Consider the following 19,574-nt stretch of genomic DNA (forward strand, 5'->3'; position numbering starts at 1 on the left):
AGGTTAATGAACAGTTCTTTGGTTTCTATACCAAGTTGAGAATAAGGTTGCTAAAGGTGAATGATTTTGACATGGATGTTTATGCTCAGAAAATACAGGCCAAAATGTGCACAGTAGAGAATAGGCAGTAATTGTCCCCAAGAATTGTAGATCTATAATTATAGCATTTCTCCAGGACATGATTGAGGTTATTGTCACCAGTGAGGCAAATAAGTGATCCTTCAAAGTTGAGACACTAACTTGCACCAAAACCATCCAGAACAGTGATAGATTTCAGCCTTGAGTTGTTGAGGGATAAAATGCTATTTTCCAACCAGTGCAAAAAATTATTCTGAGTGCTTGCAAGCACTGACACAGTATTTACAAGGTTTATGAGTCATTGTAGTATTTACTCTGGGGATGATGGTAACTAACACACACAGTGACACAGTGCCATGCTAATAATTTTGAGAAAACGGTCTATGCTGTCATGTCGCATTATCTATCTTGTTTGAAAATTTTATTATAATGTGCACATTGCCAAAAGGCACATGTGTAGTTGAGTAAATAAACCACATAGTTTTTACCTCATTTACCAGATGGAAGAACAGTGTTTCTGAGCTACTTTAGTATGATACAGATGTCAGCAATAAGCCCACGTGTGTATTCTAAGAACATTATATGGTCAAAAACAATGAAAACAGAAGAATGGTGACTTCACATTGCAAAAGGAGGGTATTTCATCACTTTAAAAAAGTTTGAGTTCACAGTTGCCAAGCTTTACTATTCCCTCATCACAGATTTCTACCTAGAACATCAGCATTAAAAATCTTCCAAGTATCAAATTCTTTATAGACCAAAGTTAAGTCAAATTTAAAAGGAAACTGAATAATTTAGGGCTCTGTTAGTCTCTGAGTATAACTGTCATACAGGTCTTTTGTATTTATATTCTTTCTGGTATGTTCGTCACAAAATTGTACTGAGTAGACACCTGATATGCATGTTTGATTGGCGATTAAGGATGGGTTTTAAGTAAGATACATGATAAATCTGCATGCAATTTTCAGAAGATAGTAATACTTTTAGATGTTAAAGAGGAGAAAAGTGTCCCATCTCCCAGCCAGTCTTTTTCTTCAGAAATAAGCTTTCTAGATAGCCTGAGGCTATGATAAAAATATTTAGGTTTTAAAGTGACAGATATTTTGATGACTTATTATCAATTTTTTGCTGCTTACACATAGAAAAATATTTAGCACAAAAATTCATTTCCATTGGACTGTCAAAACATGATTTGAGGATAATTAAATCATAGAATAATTGTTTCTGTTAAAAGTAGCTGTCTGTAAATACATTTTCTGTATTAACAGGGAATAAAAATATGGTTATTGGTCCTATTATTGTTGCATTTGCAATTATTAGTTCAAATTGGATAATTTTATAGCTGATATATAAATAGCGGAGTGTTATAACTTGCTTTCATTCCAACACAAATAAAAAATTGCATATCCAATATTCTCGAATCTACCCTAAAAATACCCTGTAACCTTCCTGTAAATACACACGGTACATTTCAGTTATAGGGCAAGTCTTTTTCAGAATTCCTCAGAGGAAGTTGTTACTGAAAAACCAAATGAATCTTTAGATTTTGTAATTCCAGGGACCTCATCATAAGGCAGCCTCACTGGGTTCACAGAAATCTTTTTGACCTTCTGAATGTATATTGCCCGACACTAGCAATGGGTCTATCTCATATCACCTCTGATTATGCTCCCTAACACTAACCAAAGCCCAGGAGAAATGAAGCATCTTTCCACACCCTCAGGGTCTCCTGTGAACAAAACATTCCACTTTAAAATATTTTCTTCACAGTAATTCAAGATAATCCATATGGATTTTTTTTTTCTTAAAAATGTATAAGCAATATAAGAAATATTTCCTTCAATTTAGAAACTGTATAACAGATACACATATTTCTATGTATTTTTTATACAGTCTAACGTAATTTGGTTGGTTTTAGTCTTTATGAATTCAAAAGGCTTTACCCATATTTACTTTTGCAATCTTCCTGTGAAAGAGGTGGTTGTACACAGAGGAGGAATATAGCCTTGCAGTTTAAGGAAAGAAATGAAATACTGTAACTGTGCCATTTGAAATGTGATGTGTATGGGGCTTAATTTATTTTAAAAGTGCCTTTGCTTTTAGTGGGTCCATGTTTATAACCAAAATTATTTCAAGTCAGGAGAGAAGGCAGGGATCACTCTGGTATGAGAACTTAATTATATTCCACTTTAAAAAAAAAGCAAATTGAGTATTTGCATAACAATTTGTTGTGACCTCCAGAGCTGACATCTTAACAACTAAATTTCAGAAAATTTGCATATTTGAAAATACAGTTTCTTTTTCTGGAGCACTTTTATTTATTTTTAAGAATTATTTATTTTTAATCTTCACCCAAGGATATGTATTACTGATTTCAGAGAGAGGAGTAGGGAGGGAGGGAGAGAGAGAAACATTGATCTGTTGCCTCCCTTACACACCCCTCCCTGGGACTGAACCCACAACCTAGGGATGTACCCTGACCGGAATCAAACAGGCAAACTTTTGGTGCATGGGACAGTGCGCCAACCAACCGAGCCACACCAGCCAGGGCTGTGCCTCTCTCTCTCACATTGCTTTCGTAGATGCCTCTGCCAAAAGAGAAAACAAAAAGAGGCAATAAGAATTTTTTTAAAAATTAAACCATCTAATTTATCACAATACATTACTTTCAGTAATGAAATCTACATCTCAAGGTATTATGTATAATACCTAGTAAGACAGAATCTAGTAGAACAAGTATAGATGCTTTCCTCCATTGGTCGGTCTTGATTAGAGCTCATTTGCAGTAAGCATGTAAGGACATTTACTATTTACTATTCTCCACATTGCTATGGAAATTGAAGCTACACAACAGTCAGGAAATCTTTGAACTAGTTACTGTTGCTAGGAAACCACTTCCTAGGTGCCTGTACATTCTGCTCCTATCTCGGGCTGGGCCTGGCTTTAAGACAGTCTTACGGCTTGATGGCAGGGGGTGAAAATACAAGATTCTGATACAAAATAAACTACAATAAACCCTTTCACTAAAAGGAAGGAAAAAAGTAAGGTGTTTAAATGGATAATTTTGTTGTATCAGGCTTTGAGGATCCTGTGGCTGTTGTGTGGCATCAGCAGCAGGGCCAAGCTCCTCTTTTTTCCTTCCCCAGCACTGGCAGGTGGTCCAGGCTGCACAAGATGAGGTCCCAGAATCTTCATCTAAACCCATGAAGCAATTTTATAGCAAAATACTTAAAATAAATGAACAGATTTTTCTTTCTCTCTTTCTCCCACTTGCCTCCCCCCCCACCCACCCCAAATTCCCATTTGGTCTTTTATTTCCATATAGGTAAGATAATTTGCAATGAATTACAAAACAGATAGGCATCCTTGCCTATTTTATCTAAATAAATATTCCCCCCAAATAAAGCATTTTTAAAAAATAAATGCCTGCCCAGGTGGGGCTCAGTGGTTGAGTGTCGGCCTAGGATCCAGGAGATTGTGGTTCGATTCCTGGTGAGGGCACATGCCCAGGTTGTGGGCTCGATCCCCATTCGGGGGCATGCAGGAGGCAGCCGATCAGTGACTCCCTTATCATTGTTTCTATTTCTCTCTCTTCCTCTCAAATCAATAAAGATATACTTTTAAGACAATAAATAATAAATAAATGAAGCCAGTAGTGGTAAAATAACTAGATAGCAATTTGTAAAGAGATCAGATTGCAAAAAATATAGTTCAGATGGAGAACTGCATGAATGTCCAAGCTTGACTTTTTACATAGGTGTGACTCTGCAATGGAAGGGTTATCCCTTAATGAAGGTGGTCAGGGTTTTCCACTGGTCTTTGAAGATGAGGGAGCAGGGGATAGGAGGCTTCCAAATGTAACGTAATGCGTCGTGTGGGGCTGAGGTGAGGGCAGATGCTGTTGGAGGAACAAGGAAGTGGAAGTTTCAAGTAGAGTAAGATGAAGAGTGGTTTTCGGGTATATGGTTCCCATAGAGTGGAGTTTATGGAGAGGAGTAGAGAGGTGATTCTTCTCTGGGACCACCTGGGGCACCTGAAGGCATAAAGCAGGGAGTGATCCTAGACATGGAGTGATTTTTTTTTTTAATGGCTATGACTACAGCACTCAGAGAAAAATAATACTGATGACATCTGAGCATTGATTAAATGATGTTTCAGAGTTTTCTTGTTTGGGGTGCTTAGTTGCCACGATGAGAGGCCACTGTGAGTAATGTCATGAAGAAAGTTCAGCAGGTTTTAAAGAGTGAGTGGGCCAGGGTGGGAGGGTTATGGTACTCACCTGAACACTTCTAGCTTGCTCAGAAGAAAGTTGTGTATGGACAAGGCTTTAAAGGGGAATGGACTAGGTTGCTAAGAGCCGTAGCTTTTTCAGGCTGAATTGAAGGGCAAGAAGAAATACAAGTTTAAAGATTTTTTAGTTTGTTTTGTTTTTAGTAAAATAGGATGTGTATATGGAAATGGGAGAATGATTAAAGTTACCACAATAAAGCTGGATTGTACTGGAACAGTAAGGAATACAAAGACTGCCTTGAATTAGGAACACAGACATGACACAAGCAAGGCTGCTATGCTTGTTCCTGTATGCTTGTTCCAAGAAATCACCAACCTCCTTCATGCCATAGCCATCCCATTTCTTAGGGGAATATAAATCCTTCCTCTTGTTCCATTTTGGGTTTTCCTGACTTGAGCATAATGGCAATTATATCATGAATATTTGCATCAGTCTTAATCTGCACATGTGGTTTCCCTAAATCCATACAGAGGTTTAAGAGCATGTAATCAGATAAGTAAGATGGTGTCTGAGCAAACAGACAGAGTTCATGGCAGAGATTGGCAAACTCTGGCATGTCTACCAGGTAGTGTCCAACCGTGTCTTGCTCTCTCCCACAATTCTGAGCCCCTGGCCATGTGGACAGGCAAATCCCACCTCCCTTTCCTCTTGGGCCCCGAGGTCCTGCCTTGCAACATTGTCAAACTAATGGCAGGAGTTGAATGTGTCTGGAATAAAGGTTTAAAATAAATATAAGAAATAAGAGGTCGTCAATTAAGTTTTTATTTTTTGCGTCAAAGTGAATGGCATGAGGCTAAAATGAGACATCTGTGAAGGCGCGGGTGGTGGTGTCTGACAGGCAGGTCCCCCTTTCCTCTTTTCTCACTTACATGCTACACTAATTGTTAGATCTTTCAGATCATTTATATGAAATGTCATCTAAGGAAGCTTATTTGACCCCCAAAACTGATACAAAAAAAGGAAAGAGCTACAACAATTTTGAGATTAAGTGGAAGATCCTTTGGGTGTTAGAAGATCCCAATAAAAAGTAATAGGACTGAAATTTGGGACTGAAGTCCATATTTTTCTTTCAATCTATAGCAAATGGCAAACCATTTGTGTTTATTTCCTTTGCTGTCAGAGAAGTCAGGTAATATTTTAATAATGTGAAGTCATTCGTGTTGCTTATGTCAATTGACATAATACACATGAAATTGAGAACAATCTTACTTGTTCGTTTATTGATTAAGTGAAATGGAATTTAATGTGATTTAAAAGAACCAATAGAAACAATAGTCGAAATTAGATTCAGGAAACAAAAGAAAATACACAACACATAGGAAACCCCCTTTACCTCCAGTAACTATCTTAAATTATTTCAAGAATGTAACTTTCTTTCTTTCCTTGACTTAAAATGATCCTCAGAATAACTGGAGGTAAAACTGTCTTCTTAAAAGGTGGAGATTTAGGGTCTGAGCTACACGGTGCTAAATACGGAGCCATTTCAAACAGTGCAGCTCTTTCCTGTGATGTTTCTCTAAACTGCAAGGCTGCCAAACAGCACACCATGCCCTTCCCCAGCAATCTCTAAATCTGGCACCGACTGGCGCAGTGACACTCTGCCAAGCTGCCTTCAGAGCAAGGACCAGCCGGGAAGCCCGCAGCTTGCTGCTGCGGAGCTGAACCGAATACTCTCCCAGTGGGAGAGAGACAAGAGCGAGACACACCCTGCAAACCTCTTTGAACTCACGTCTCATCCAGGAATCCAGGCACTATAAAAGGATGTAGAGCTTTTTCAGGAATTTTTAGAGCAGCCCCAGCAGGAGGAGTCGGGATAACTTTGGTGGTATTCTGGTTGGATACCTGCAGAAGACAACCTTGATAGCTTACTCTTTTTACCTCACCTTATTTTTGATGTTTCTGGCTTTTTTTTTTTTTTTTTCACGACATGACATCAGAGTTCCTTAAAACCCCCTAAATATTTTAAGGCTATTTACATATTTGCTCTTTACTACTCCCCCAATACTTCACCCTCTATCTGGCTGTCAGTTAAGGTGAAGGACCTATTGCAGAGTTCTATAAAGAGAGGAAATCTTGAACTCTAGATTTTACCTGTGCCATAATTTATGTCAAATATTTCATTATTCTAGACAGGGATAGACTAGACTAGTCTAACATAAGTTTGAAAAAACAATGCTATTGCAAGAACTCAGAGTTTAATGAATTTAATATCTAAAAATAAATTTTTAAATTGTTACCTGAAATAAGTGATTTGTTCTCCACAAATACTAAGTCAGCTTAAAGAGCTTAAATAATACATATTTGAATCTTCTAGCAATTATTTTTCTTTAATCTTAATCACAAGGCAAGAAAGACATCAAGAGTATTATTGTCCAGCATTATAAATATGACCTTTGGCATAGAAGATTTTAATTTCAGGATGGGGTAGCCAGGTCTAGATGCTGCATTTGCTTGTTTGTGTTCTGTGCTTTCTCATTGTCTGGAAGTAAGGACCTTTTAGACTTGCTGTTCAAAAGAATTCCAGCTCTCCATTAGTACAATTCACATTGATTCACCAAAGATGTCTCTGTTTATCTGATAGAAAAGGCAATTATCAAAATGTTTCCAAATAACTGCAGATGTACATTCCAGGTGTTATCTTGCCTGAAACACCCTTTTCTGTGATAAGGAAACACCCGTGTGACATCTAGTCAAATGATTCTTCCCTGACCTGTTGGACAAATATTTAAGGACAAATATTCTAGATTGCCTGAATGTATTTTTAAGATTTAAAAACTCAAATGGAGCATTTGGAATAAGTGGAATTTCTCCTGCAAATCTTTCTGAATTAGAAATGAGAGACGCACTAAAAGGGTCAGAGAATCTAACACTTAAATTTTGGCATATACATGACCATTAAGATGACCTTGAATTTACTAGAGGATTTTTATGCTTTGCTGTTTTATATTTCTTCTGAATAACATTGACTGGTCCATGAAATTCATATCATTCTCCAGTATAGAAATGCCCTTAATCCATTGTCATATTTGGGAACTTGGGAGTTTTAGGTACTGATTTTATGTTTGTGTGTGTGAGTGTATTATGAAAAAAGAGTTAGATTTTTATATTTCTTTCAAGCTATCAGATAGTTGATTCTGAAGAGAAACTTACACAAGGTGCTTTTGCATATTTCATTGTGAGACAAAAATATCCTTGACAGCTACACTCCGAAGCTCTGAAAATAGAACAGTTAGTGAGCACCAGTTAATGTTTGGTATTACCAAGTGCCACCTTTATATTTTATATATGCTAGTATTCAGAAATAGATTTGAAACAAATCTTCATGTGGCAACTCTTAGAAGGCAACATTTTCTAACATATTTATCTTCCTTTATAAATCTGCTTTAACAGTTGTCTCAGGGCACAAACAAAAAATTAGCAAGTACTTATTTTTTTACGTTGGTTCTTAGGAATTTTTTTTCTAAAAATACATACATTCTTAGTGGTTTCCCCAATGCAAATTTCTGCATAACAGAAACAGTGATTATTGGATAAACACAAGACTCAATACCAGTTTTTGATTGTTAATATATGTGTTATATCAGACAACTCCTTATTCTTTTTTCCCAGAAAAACCCAAATTTAGAAATATTAGAATCAAAGAATGGAAAAGAGGTCAGACAGCACTGCATCCATCCCCCACTCCCTTAATTCACCCCTATCACGGTCTCATCACTAGGATGAGAACCTGAGGTGGAGAAATACAAGTGGACAAAGGTCTCATCATTGAGCTGGTTAGCCAAGACTCTGGTGGTGGTGGCGGTGATGAAACTCCATGTCACTTTTCAAATCTTGCAATTTGGAAAAGAGACTGCCGGTGACTTACGATACGGGCAAAAGGAGCTATAAAACAATAGGCTCCGATTTTTTCTGCCCAACACATTTCACAACAACAGTGGCAGGATATTTTATATCAGTGCTTTTCAAAAGTAAAGATCATTATGTGTTTTACCTTGGCAGTCTCTACAACGGTGCTTCAGCAAAATAGGGGCAATGCCACTGCATCCATGCTTTGTTTCATAATCCAATAAAACATTATAATAAACTAGAAGGAGAAGTGAAGTCAGGAAAATGACTTTGTCATTGACTGGGATAAGAAGGCACTTGCAGTGATGTCTTTGAAGAGCTTGTTAGGAGCCTAATGAGCCACAGGAAGTGGAAAGGACAGGCTGATGCAAAGGCATCATGTGATCAGAATAACTATGGATCCTGTGTTATTCATGCTTATTCATGTGTTTAATAAAAGGTATAATGTTCTTCAAATGTCCTTGTGATATGTATGTTCTTTACTCATCATGGTCCAATTGTGAATGGATATATGGAAGTTTGGCTTTACCAAGTGACCTTTTTGTTCCCCCAAGACACTCAACCAGAAACAGCTGTTCTTGTCATCTTTTTGTTTTACTGAGTTTTGTTTTTACATCAGGGCATATACTTGAAGGGAGACAAGAAACAGTCTCACTAGTAGAATCCCTTACATGACACATACACGGAAAATCCCAGGTCAATTTCAGTCAAGGGATCATTGGGTAATCTCATTTTTCACAATATTGAAAGCTAGTTTAGTGATTATGCCATATCAAATACAGTGGTACCTTGGTTTTGGAACGTTTCCGTTGATGAACATTTTGGGTTACGAACGCCGTAAACCCAGAAGGAAATGCTTCAGTTTTCAAACACACCTCTGAAGTCGGGCCTGCTGAGGGCAAGATCCTGAGGCCTGGCTGTGGATCCCTCAGTTTTCCAGCATTTCAGAACTCGGTATGTCTTCCGAAACGGATTACATTAGAAAACTGAGGTACCACTGTAGTAAATCCCCTTTGAAAGACACATATATTGTTTGTAACAGTGGAAATAAATCTGCCCTCTCATGAGACTTATTAGTGGTGAGCCAGACATAGCCATTTTGATAGCTGAGGAATTCCCAACACTTCTCTCTATAGATTATGGCAAGTGATAAATGTCCTTGGCAATTGCAAAGTCGAGGTACACCAATATTTGTACTAGGAAGTAAACAAAGTGGGTATTAGATTATAAAACCAATGATAACTGCTTTCTCAGTCGATTGCCATGTAGACATTATCTGGTCATTTCTAAGAGAAAGTTAATGTTTGCCCTTTTTTTTCACAGGTTCAGGATGCATTTAGATGCCGATTGAGAAACTGTCAGGATCCAATCAATGCTGATTCTTCAAGTTCTTTTCCTAATGGGCATGCTCAAATCATGGTGAGCGTTTATTTTCCCTCTGACTGTTGACTGAGTCATGACTTCTCAAGGGAATAAACATTCTTATTAGTAAAATAGCATCAGTGTTCCATTCTGAGTGACTTTGGCTTTAGTTCATGAACAGACTTAGAACTCTAATACCAGGTAACTATTCTATCCGGATAGTTTAGGAGTCCAGGATCTGTTATTGGCCCCATGGTATATTGAGTATAGGGCTCCTATGTAACACTAGACAGGACTTTCATCTTTGCATGGAATTAGGGATAACAGTTTGTCCAAAGGATCATGTTTGTTTACAGATCACTGCCTTGGTCCCGCACTTCTAGTCTTTAAGCTGTGGCCCTCAGCCTTGGCTGCACATTAGAATCCCTTAGAATCTACTCTCCAGACCAATGGGATCAGAATCTCTGGGTTGGGACCCAGGCACTGGTGGGTCCAATGTGCAGTCTCACATGAGAACTACTGCCCTAAACTATAAAAGGCAGCCATGTTTCCAGTAAAAGTCTGAACTTGAGCTCCGACTATTGTTGGGATTAAGAAGTACTTTAGACATAACCACTTTGGTAGATGTTAGAAATGAGATCATTTTTAAACTATGTCATTAAAATCAACAGTTGTTTTATAATACATGTTTTAAAATTAAATTTATTGGGTTAACATTGGTTAATAATATTATGTAAGTTTCAGGTGTACAATTTTGTAATACAACGTGTATATATACGTGTGTGTGTGTATATTCCATTATGTATTCACCACCCGAAGTCTAGTCTTTTTCCATCACCATCTACTTGTCCCCCTTTATACTCTGGTAACAATGTTGTTTATGTCTATTAATTTGTTGCTTTTTTATATGAGTGAAAGCGTATAGTTCTTGAATTAGATTTATTAATGTTTTTGATTAGGCAATACAAAAATAGTCCAATTGATATACTAGTAACATTTAAGTAAGACTTGGGAGGGATAATTAAATTCCTTATTAAAAACAAGATACATACTAATACCTTGAATTTAAAATATTAAGATCATCTATTTTAAATAAATAAATTTTTGTAATGGTGAAATTAAAAGTTTGGGGAAAATATGAGGATGGAACTAAACTCTAGCAGCTTCTAGGCCAGATTAGTATTGCTGTCTCTTCGATTTTAATCCTAAACCTGAAAACCCTTTTGTCACATTGGAGTGAAAATGGATCAGTAGAAGAGACTGGTTTGACAGCGCTGTATTATAAGATACTACATTGCAAACAATATATACAAAGTGAATACTTTAAAAAACACAAACAACGAAGATATTAAAGTGTATTCATAATAATGCACATTTTAATCTTTTTATTTATTATGGTTTAAGGAATTTCCTTAAAGTTCTGTCCTTGAAGATGACAATGGGTATTTGTATTGCTTTATCAAAATTGTATGTGTTTCCATTGATTTTATTCAACATTTGGTCTCTAGGAAATACTCTTGGAAACAATTTATTCCTTTAGAAAATTTCTTTGTACAAAACAATAACCTGGTACTGCCTAGTCAGATATCTATAAGCCTCCGATAATCTGGTTAGTAAGAGTTACTTGAGGTCTTTATTAAATGATGATTCTGTGCCTCGTTATTTCTTGTTACAGACAGACTTCGAGAAGGATGTAGACATTGCTTGTCGGTCAGGTAAGAATATTTGGGTTTTGAAACTATAATCGTTAGAGATGTTAAACCATTTTCATGGATTTTGATTTTAAAGAAAATGCTGTGGGTGGTTTGTGCATCACATATTTGTGTGGTAAATAGAACAGAATATTCAAAATTCTATTCATAAATAGAATCTTTCAGACAGAAATATTGTATTGTAATAGCACACTGGGGGTGGGGAGGGAATGAGAGAAACTAAGAGTGATTAGCTGGGAGCATGGTGACAGCAGAAAAGCATGGACTTGAGGACATAAGCCTTCCCACTCCACTGATTACTGGTTGTCAGGTATGATACCCATCAGTCTGGTCTCTCTGTGTCTCGGTTTATCGTGTGTGGAATATGGGTGGTTGTAAGGATGAAATGACACCATGTGTATGTGTAGTTAGAACAAGAGAAATCATCAGCATACCCTGCCTTACAGTACTAGTGTCCTGTTGACATTGTCCCTGGCCTGTGGCTAAGCTCTCATCAACTTCATCAAAATATCCCAATATTTGAGAGCAAATATCATTTAGTCCAATCCAAGTCTCTTTTCTCCAGGCTAACCAAACCATGCTTCCTCATTCATTCCTCATAGCATCTTTCTCAGGCAGGCAGGTATGGTGTCCCAGGTAACCTCCAATTTGTTAATAATTTTAAATTATGGTACCCAAACAAATACATATGTACCCAGCACTTATCACAGTTAGCTCTTTACTTAGACTAATGCTGTCTGCATTTGCATCTGAGTACATAGCAGCTGGTACTTTACTAGTGTCAAGTAGTTGTCACCTAAAAGCCTTAAAATTTTTGAGTAGTTGTCAGGGCTTTCCAAGTCCAAGACTATGAAAAGGTTCCGTTTGTTTTATTGCTGTTGTTTTGCTTTTCCCCCCTTGAAGAAAAATCTGTCCTTTGCATTTACCTCTATTTGCTATTATCTTACCAGTTACAGATTAACATTCTATTCATTTGAAATTGTTTGGCCATTGAAAGTTTGATTAGAATACCTTCTAAATCTTCATCTAAACTGTCAATAAAGGAATTGAATGGGATGAGACTGAGTATGGAACCCTGCTATGTTCTGCAAGGCACCCCCCACCCACCACATGCAAACTCCTTCTAAGTGTAGTTTTCAGATTCAACTCATAACCTTTAAACATCTATGCAGAGTCTGAGATCATGGAGTTGTCATAATCACAAGAACATGGGAGAATAATCTCAGTCTCATTCCTGAATTCGATCAAAGTACTCTATGGTAGAGGATCGTCACAGCAGAGCATAGAATAACTGTCATTATTTGGTGGCGCATAGGGGATTTGTGTAGGCTATTAGGAGTTACCCTGTCCTGTTCCATATCTAAGTCACAGTGCTTGGTTTCCAAAGTTTACCTTTTCTCTCGCTTCATCCACTTTCCGTAATTTCTCAAAGATCACTAGCCATGGTGCCAAACTTCATATCTGAGTTCCAAATTTGTCTGGGTCTGGAAGCCAGAATTTATTTAATTCCTATTTACCTACCTTCAGTTTAGTTTCCTTTCTACTTCTTTTGGTGTGTTCTTTATCATTCTTGGTAGAGAAGCAAAATAGAAGCAGTTTAGTCTTCCTTTACCAGCTATTAACATTAAACCAGTGGTTGTCAAAGTGTGGTCTGCAGACCAACAGTGTTGGTGTCACCTGGGAACTTATTAGGAATAAAACTTCCAAGCCCTACCCCAGACCTACTGTGGGGATGGGTTAAGTAATCAGTGTTTTTACCTGCCAGCCAGGTAATTCTGATGCATTCTAACTAACATTGGAGAACCACTGTAATAACCTAGCCTAACCCAAGCTGTGGTCTCATCTCTTAAGTATTCATTTAAATAAAGAGCTATTTAAATATTTACATAGCCTTAGACTTGGAAAGCCCTAAATAACTCTTTATTTAAATGACCTATTTTTTCCAGAATTTACTGCATTCCAAGATTTAGTATTCCTAGTACAGACCAGTATCATTATTTTATTAGAAAATATTGTTTTGAATGTTTTCATTTTCTGCCTGTGCCAATTTTAGCTGAGCTCATCAGTAACTTGCCTGAGTATTTCTAGAGATTTCTGTCCCTGCTGAGGTATATTTGGTTTTAAAGTCTAAATAATCTTTCTCTAAGTTTTGTTGAAATTCACTTTCCCAAAGGGTGTTTTATGTATCTGATTGTGCAAGATATTCAGGTGTGTTTTGGTTTGTTTGCATTTTGCCTTTTGCAATTTGAATAATTTCTCTCAAAATCATTTTTGTTGGTGGTGTGGATTTTTTCTGCTTGTATATTCAAATTTTGGATATCCAGCTTAAGCAAGTCCAAGAGGCTGACATTTATTTCATATAGAGTAGACACTACTTTATGAAAAGTTATCATTCCCGAAAATTTGTGTATCTTAGGTATTTGAATAAAGATGGCTATGCCATTTGATAAAAATGTGCTGACTATAACTATAAGTCATATTACATTTATACAAAACTAAATGAAACTTGTACAAATTCACATTATGAAATCAATATTCAGCTCTAAGAGTTCCTTTATAGTTTATAATATATTCATGAAAGTATAAAATTGTGCGTCCTTAATACAACATGATAGGTTCTTATGACTAGCCTTTAAATTTTACTGCTACAAATTTTGGGTTAATTCTTACATACAGCTAAGGATTAAGTATTCTTCCCTGAATATGGAGATCTTTAAAAGTATTTTATTTAAAATATCATTAAGTCTATGAATTTAATATACTTTGCCCTTTAATATTTTCATGTAAATTGTTCCTGGCAACCACAATTTATTACCAATCTATTATTTTAAGAGGTTTGGAAATAACTCTTTTAAACTAAATTATTCTAATACAAAAGTCACAACCGAATTGTGGATTAATAAAAAACATGTAGATGTCACATGATTTTTCATGTCTAAAAGAGACCTAATACAATAAATACAGTATCTTTAAAGATAAAAGACACTACATGAATGATGCATGTTTTGAAGGCTTCTCTTCCTTGTAGTAGAAATACACATTCATAGTCTATTTCTCAACCTCTACTTTAATGCACAATAATTATGATGCTATTTGGTAATTGGATAATAATGGGTACAATTCAGTATATCTGAAACTTCTCTAGCAGACATTAAATATTTATCTATGCCTAATGAAATTTTCAATGGCGATTGCTCTGCTTTGTAGATGGCTCAACATGCACACCCAGCGTTGCCCTAACTTGCACAGGGTGCTGTTCTGTGTGCTTTCAGTACCAAAATCAATTCCATTGTTATACCTCAAAACTGAAAGTTGTTCATAGATAATCATGCTTTGAGTCATTCTGTCTCTATTATCCATATAATATGGATTTATTTTTATAGAGAGGCAGAACATATGAAAATTTATTTTAATAAAGAATTCTGAACTCTTTTGTTAAGTGTTTTTTGTTTGGTTTGCTGTATGTTTTCATTTTGTTCCCTCTCTTACTATAAGTTATTTTTAATTTTTTTCTAAGTCATTATTTTTCAGGTTTAAAATGGAATGGAGGTTTCAGAAGCTCAGAGTGAGTTAGTTTGCCTATACTCAGTTGGCAATTTTAGAACCCCCTGAAGGGCGTTCGAGCATATGGATTGATCTGGTGAAAAAGAATTTTTCCTACATGGAACTGAAGATAATAAATACTTTTGAACCCTGCATCTACCTTAACCATATGGACTTAATAGATAAAAATGCTCATTAATTTTCAACATGCATAATTATTGGAGGGATTTCTGATGCAGCAGGATGAATACTTTTGATTACCTCTTTCAAGAAGTATTTTAATGATTACAACATATATAGAACACTCTAAGGGTAAGGCCTTTACAAAAAAGTCAGATTCATTGACATATACCCATAATGTTACAAAAGCCTATGCAGTAGATTGATGGAGGAAACATCTCTGGCAATCTGCCTTTCCCCTGAAAAGTTATGCAGAGCTGTTTAAGGGACTGAGGTTTTTGAAAGCCCATTAACCTTCAGATATGCTTTAGCTGTGTGCTACCTGAGATCTGTGAGTATATCAGAATCAATGAAGTGCAATTGAGTCATTTGCACCATGTACAAACAGTAGATATGTAATTTTTATAATACTTTTTATTTCATTAAGAAAATTGATTAGTAGAAAGAACAGAATAATGAAAAATGGACATGCGTTAACTTTCTGTTATGAACTTTCATATTTGAATTCACAGTTCTTCATAAGGATATTGGTCCTTGCCGAGCAGCAACAATAACGGGGACACTCTCTAGGATTTCTTTAAATGATGATGAAGAAGAAAAGGGAACAAACCCTGAAGAGCTAAGCTATTCAACATTGCCTGGAAATGTCATTTCTAAAGTCATCATCCAGCAACCCACGGGCCTGCACATGCCCATGAGTATGAATGAGCTGGGCAATCAGTGTTTGAAAAAAGAGAACAGTGAATTACGGAGAACTGTGTACTTATGTACAGATGATAATTTGAGAGGGGCTGATATGGACATAGTCCATCCTCAAGAAAGAATGATGGAAAGTGACTATATCGTGATGCCCAGAAGTTCTGTAAATACCCAGCAGTCAATGAAAGACGAAAGCAAAATGAATATTGGCATGGAAACCCTGCCACATGAAAGGCTATTGCACTACAAAGTAAATCCTGAATTCAACATGAATCCCCCCGTTATGGACCAGTTCAATATGAACTTAGATCAACATCTCGCACCCCAGGAACATATGCAGAATTTACCCTTTGAGCCCCGCACAGCTGTGAAGAATTTCATGGCCACTGAGTTGGATGATAATGCAGGACTATCAAGAAGTGAAACTGGATCGACCATATCAATGAGTTCTTTAGAGGTAAGCAATTGAATAATTTTTTGACATTTGAAACGTATATAGAGAATGACAGTGATTGATTCATGTGGCACTGGACTGAGGGAGAAGAGTCGCATTAGCTTTTGCAGTTATGTATCAATAAGAATTGTTGGCACGTTGGGATTAGAATATTCTGGGTGTATGTTTTTCCCAGTAGTGCATCAGAATCCTCTTTCTCAAGATCATGTTTTTAAAAAGGTACTGAGAAGTCACAGTTCTTCATAAACCAAGTAGAGCACTTATAAAGAAAAACCCCCAGAAGATCCTCCTGACATTTCTCAGGTACTGAAGGTCATTTGGTGGTTAAAGAAGTTTCTGGATGTCACAACGAACTTAAACCAATATCTGGATTTTTCTGTGTGAGGGCAGCTGTTAAAAATAATGAAATTGGAATGTGACTATAAGGTCTACCATTACACTGATTATAAACTATTATTATTAAGTCAGTATATCTCAGAGTACATGTTTTGCTCTTAGCTCTTAAAGAATGACTACTAAAATTTTTGGTCTTTAATTATGACCTCTCAGGAGGAATATAAATTTAACAGGCTGTCAGGACTCTGAGGTCCAACCACATGGCTTTTGTAAAAAAACAAACTCCTCTGTTTGCTTTCTATACCCATAAAGTAAGTAGAAAATAGTCAACAGTTATCAAAATCATTCATATTGTATTATAATTAAGATCTAAGGAATATAATGTCCTATTTTCTTTTGACATACATGTAACTTTATATCCTTTACCTTGAAGTTTTGCTACAAAGTCACTGCTGATGTATTTGTGTGTTCAGTATACAATGCATTACATGCATTCTTTTATATGTATTACATCATAAGACACTATTTAGAGAAAGATACTATAATTAGTTGCCTACCCTTTCCATTAGAAGTATGCTGATGATCCTATGTTCTGGTGTTGTCAAGTGCTCAGAGGGGATAGTCTCTTCCTTCGCCCCCCAGCCATGTCTTCTAGGTCAAAACAGAGATCCTGAAAGGCCAGGGTAACTTGGCAAATGGTGTTATTTTGAGGTTTTTCCAAACTGGATCAAGGAAATTCTAGACCAAAATGAAAATGTAGACGGGATTTAAAATGAATCCCTAAATTCTGTATCGGTCTTAAATGGAATAGGATTTCTGAGGAGAATCATCCTTCAGAACCAAAAGCATAGGGGCTGTGAGGCCAAGTTCACTCCAGAGTGGCTGGCTGGACACCCTCCAACAAAAGCATCCCGTCACTCTGAACTAGCAGAATAGCTACTGTTTCTCTAGTTCTAATTTGCATATCCCAGAGCCTAGCAGGTCTACTCTAATATGACCCTATAAGCATAAACTACATAATGTTTATACAAAATCACAAAATGATTTATAAGGGTTTTCACTGAGTATGCATATAATGATCATAATTCGGATGTACTACTGGAAAAATCGTGACCACGTGGAGTCTTCTATATAGAAGGGCTCTTAAGATGTGCTAAAGGGGTTAGAATAGAATTGCATTAAGTATTTTGTGTGTTATAAAAATACTTTCCATCTAAAAGCGTAAAAATCTTCCTGGGTTTGATATTGTACAGGTTGTGTGTACTTGAACAATAGGCTATTTCCAAGTGCTATTTGTTCAGTTTGTAATTTTTCCAAATCTCTCTACCCTTATTACTAAATATAAGCATCATATAGAGCTGTGATTCAGCCAAAAGGCCTGCATTTACATGACTTAGAGATCACAAGGCTTGTATCTTGAAAAGAAACTCAGTTCCTCATTTTCATTCTTTCAAAGAGTTGAACAGTAATTGCTTACAGTGGCCCTTTTAGGAGACAGCTAGCTAAAAGAGAGTATATAGATGTGGGAATGAATAATAAAAATGAGCATTTATATAGCATCTTTCATTAGAAGAGCCTCAAATCACCTTAAAAACATGAATTAATCTCCACAACACTTGCATGCAATGGATAAATTGTTATAATCCTTACAGTCCTTTGTTCAAGGTTACAGAGCAAGTGCATAGCTAATCTGGGAATAGAATCTTTCAGTCCTGATCAATTTTATGCTGTCTAAAGAGACAATAACATGCCTGAAAATTAGCCTGAGAGTAACTTTAAAGTTCATTTTAACCCTTGATAGACACTTGCTCTTAGAGTAAAGACATGAAATGAATCAAGGGCAGGTGTATGTACCTAGCAGTCTGGAGACAGGATGGTGACCGTGATAATAAAGCCAGTGGTATGGCTTTCTCACTGAGCAGAGATGCACTGTCAATAGCTGTCAACTCCGCTAGGCTGTATCTGCAGGACCAACCAGTGGAAAAAGATGATATTCTGACAATAGAGAAAAAGCAGAAAGAGGCGTGGAGAGTGGGGATTAACGGTAGCTAGGAGGTGACTTGAGAGTCTCAGAAGACGGTGTGAAGATGGAAGTGGGTAAATACGTGGATGGCATGAGGCCTAGGCCATAGAACAGTTTTTCTTCTCCCCCCCTGAGTGAGAAGGGGGATTATAGCCACAGGGATATTTTCAAAGATATTATAGAAAGATGTTCTCATTCATTCAGGACTTTTCCTCTAGAGGACTGAGTGTTCACAAATTACCCCGGTGGAAGAAAGAGCAGGGTAAAAGTTACCAGTTGTAGCACAGAATGTGGTATTAGTGAGGAAAAGAAGAGTTGAGGGGGTAAAAAAGGAAAGCCAAAGAGTGGGTGAGTGGGTGGAAGTATTTATTCAAATAAGCAGGAGGCAACAGAGAAAGAGGGAGGTTCCCCAATCCCCAAGGCAGTGCCAGCAGAAAAGGCTCCAACCTCCCGGGGAGTTTGTTCAGCTAACCCCCAATTATTGAGTGTAGAAAGTTTAATATATGCATGAAGTTTCTTGGCATGAAAGAGATTTTCTCTCTGCCGCATAGCACCTTGTTTTTCTTTCTTGTACTGTGCCATCTTCCAAACTGTATCTGTTCCCAGAATGGACTTGTTAAGCAATTCTGAAAATTTTAGATTTCATTTCCACAATTACGGAATAATTGCAATATTAATATGGTAGAATTTCTCACAATGGCTCTAATGGCTTTGCTTAAGGTTAAGGAAAATGAAATTATCGCCAGCACTTAAGTCATTCACTTTCAATTAATTAACAATGTGTTGAGTGTGTGGTATGTATATAAAGCAAAAAGACTCTAGTTGCTATGGAACAAGTAATGGGAAACAGAAGTATCATAGTTCTCAAGCCACTGAGGATTAAGAAATATAGTTTAAATCTTAGATTGTGGTTTATTTATTTACTTTTTGAAGAATGAAGGTATATCACTGTAAGAAGATAAGTATTTCACAGCTTGTAGCTGTTAGATCTCGATAGTAAACCTTTCCTCACTCAGATGTCTTCCCAACTTGTGTGCATGTCCTGAGCCT

General features: G+C 36.7%; 1 protein-coding gene across 1 annotated transcript in view; it reads left to right on the forward strand.

Moving 5' to 3' along the window:
* ADGRB3 (adhesion G protein-coupled receptor B3) overlaps window positions 1-19,574 on the forward strand; it is a 626,535-nt gene that overhangs the window by 585,062 nt on the left and 21,899 nt on the right. Inside the window, exons 27-29 of the mRNA XM_016195549.2 lie at window positions 9,539-9,634; window positions 11,253-11,292; window positions 15,525-16,168. Coding sequence (XP_016051035.1) covers window positions 9,539-9,634; window positions 11,253-11,292; window positions 15,525-16,168 — 780 coding nt within the window. The remainder of the gene's footprint in view (window positions 1-9,538; window positions 9,635-11,252; window positions 11,293-15,524; window positions 16,169-19,574) is intronic.

Source organism: Miniopterus natalensis, chromosome 5, assembly GCF_054644295.1.
Source record: "Miniopterus natalensis isolate mMinNat1 chromosome 5, mMinNat1.hap1, whole genome shotgun sequence".
NCBI classification, from domain to species: domain Eukaryota; kingdom Metazoa; phylum Chordata; class Mammalia; order Chiroptera; family Miniopteridae; genus Miniopterus; species Miniopterus natalensis.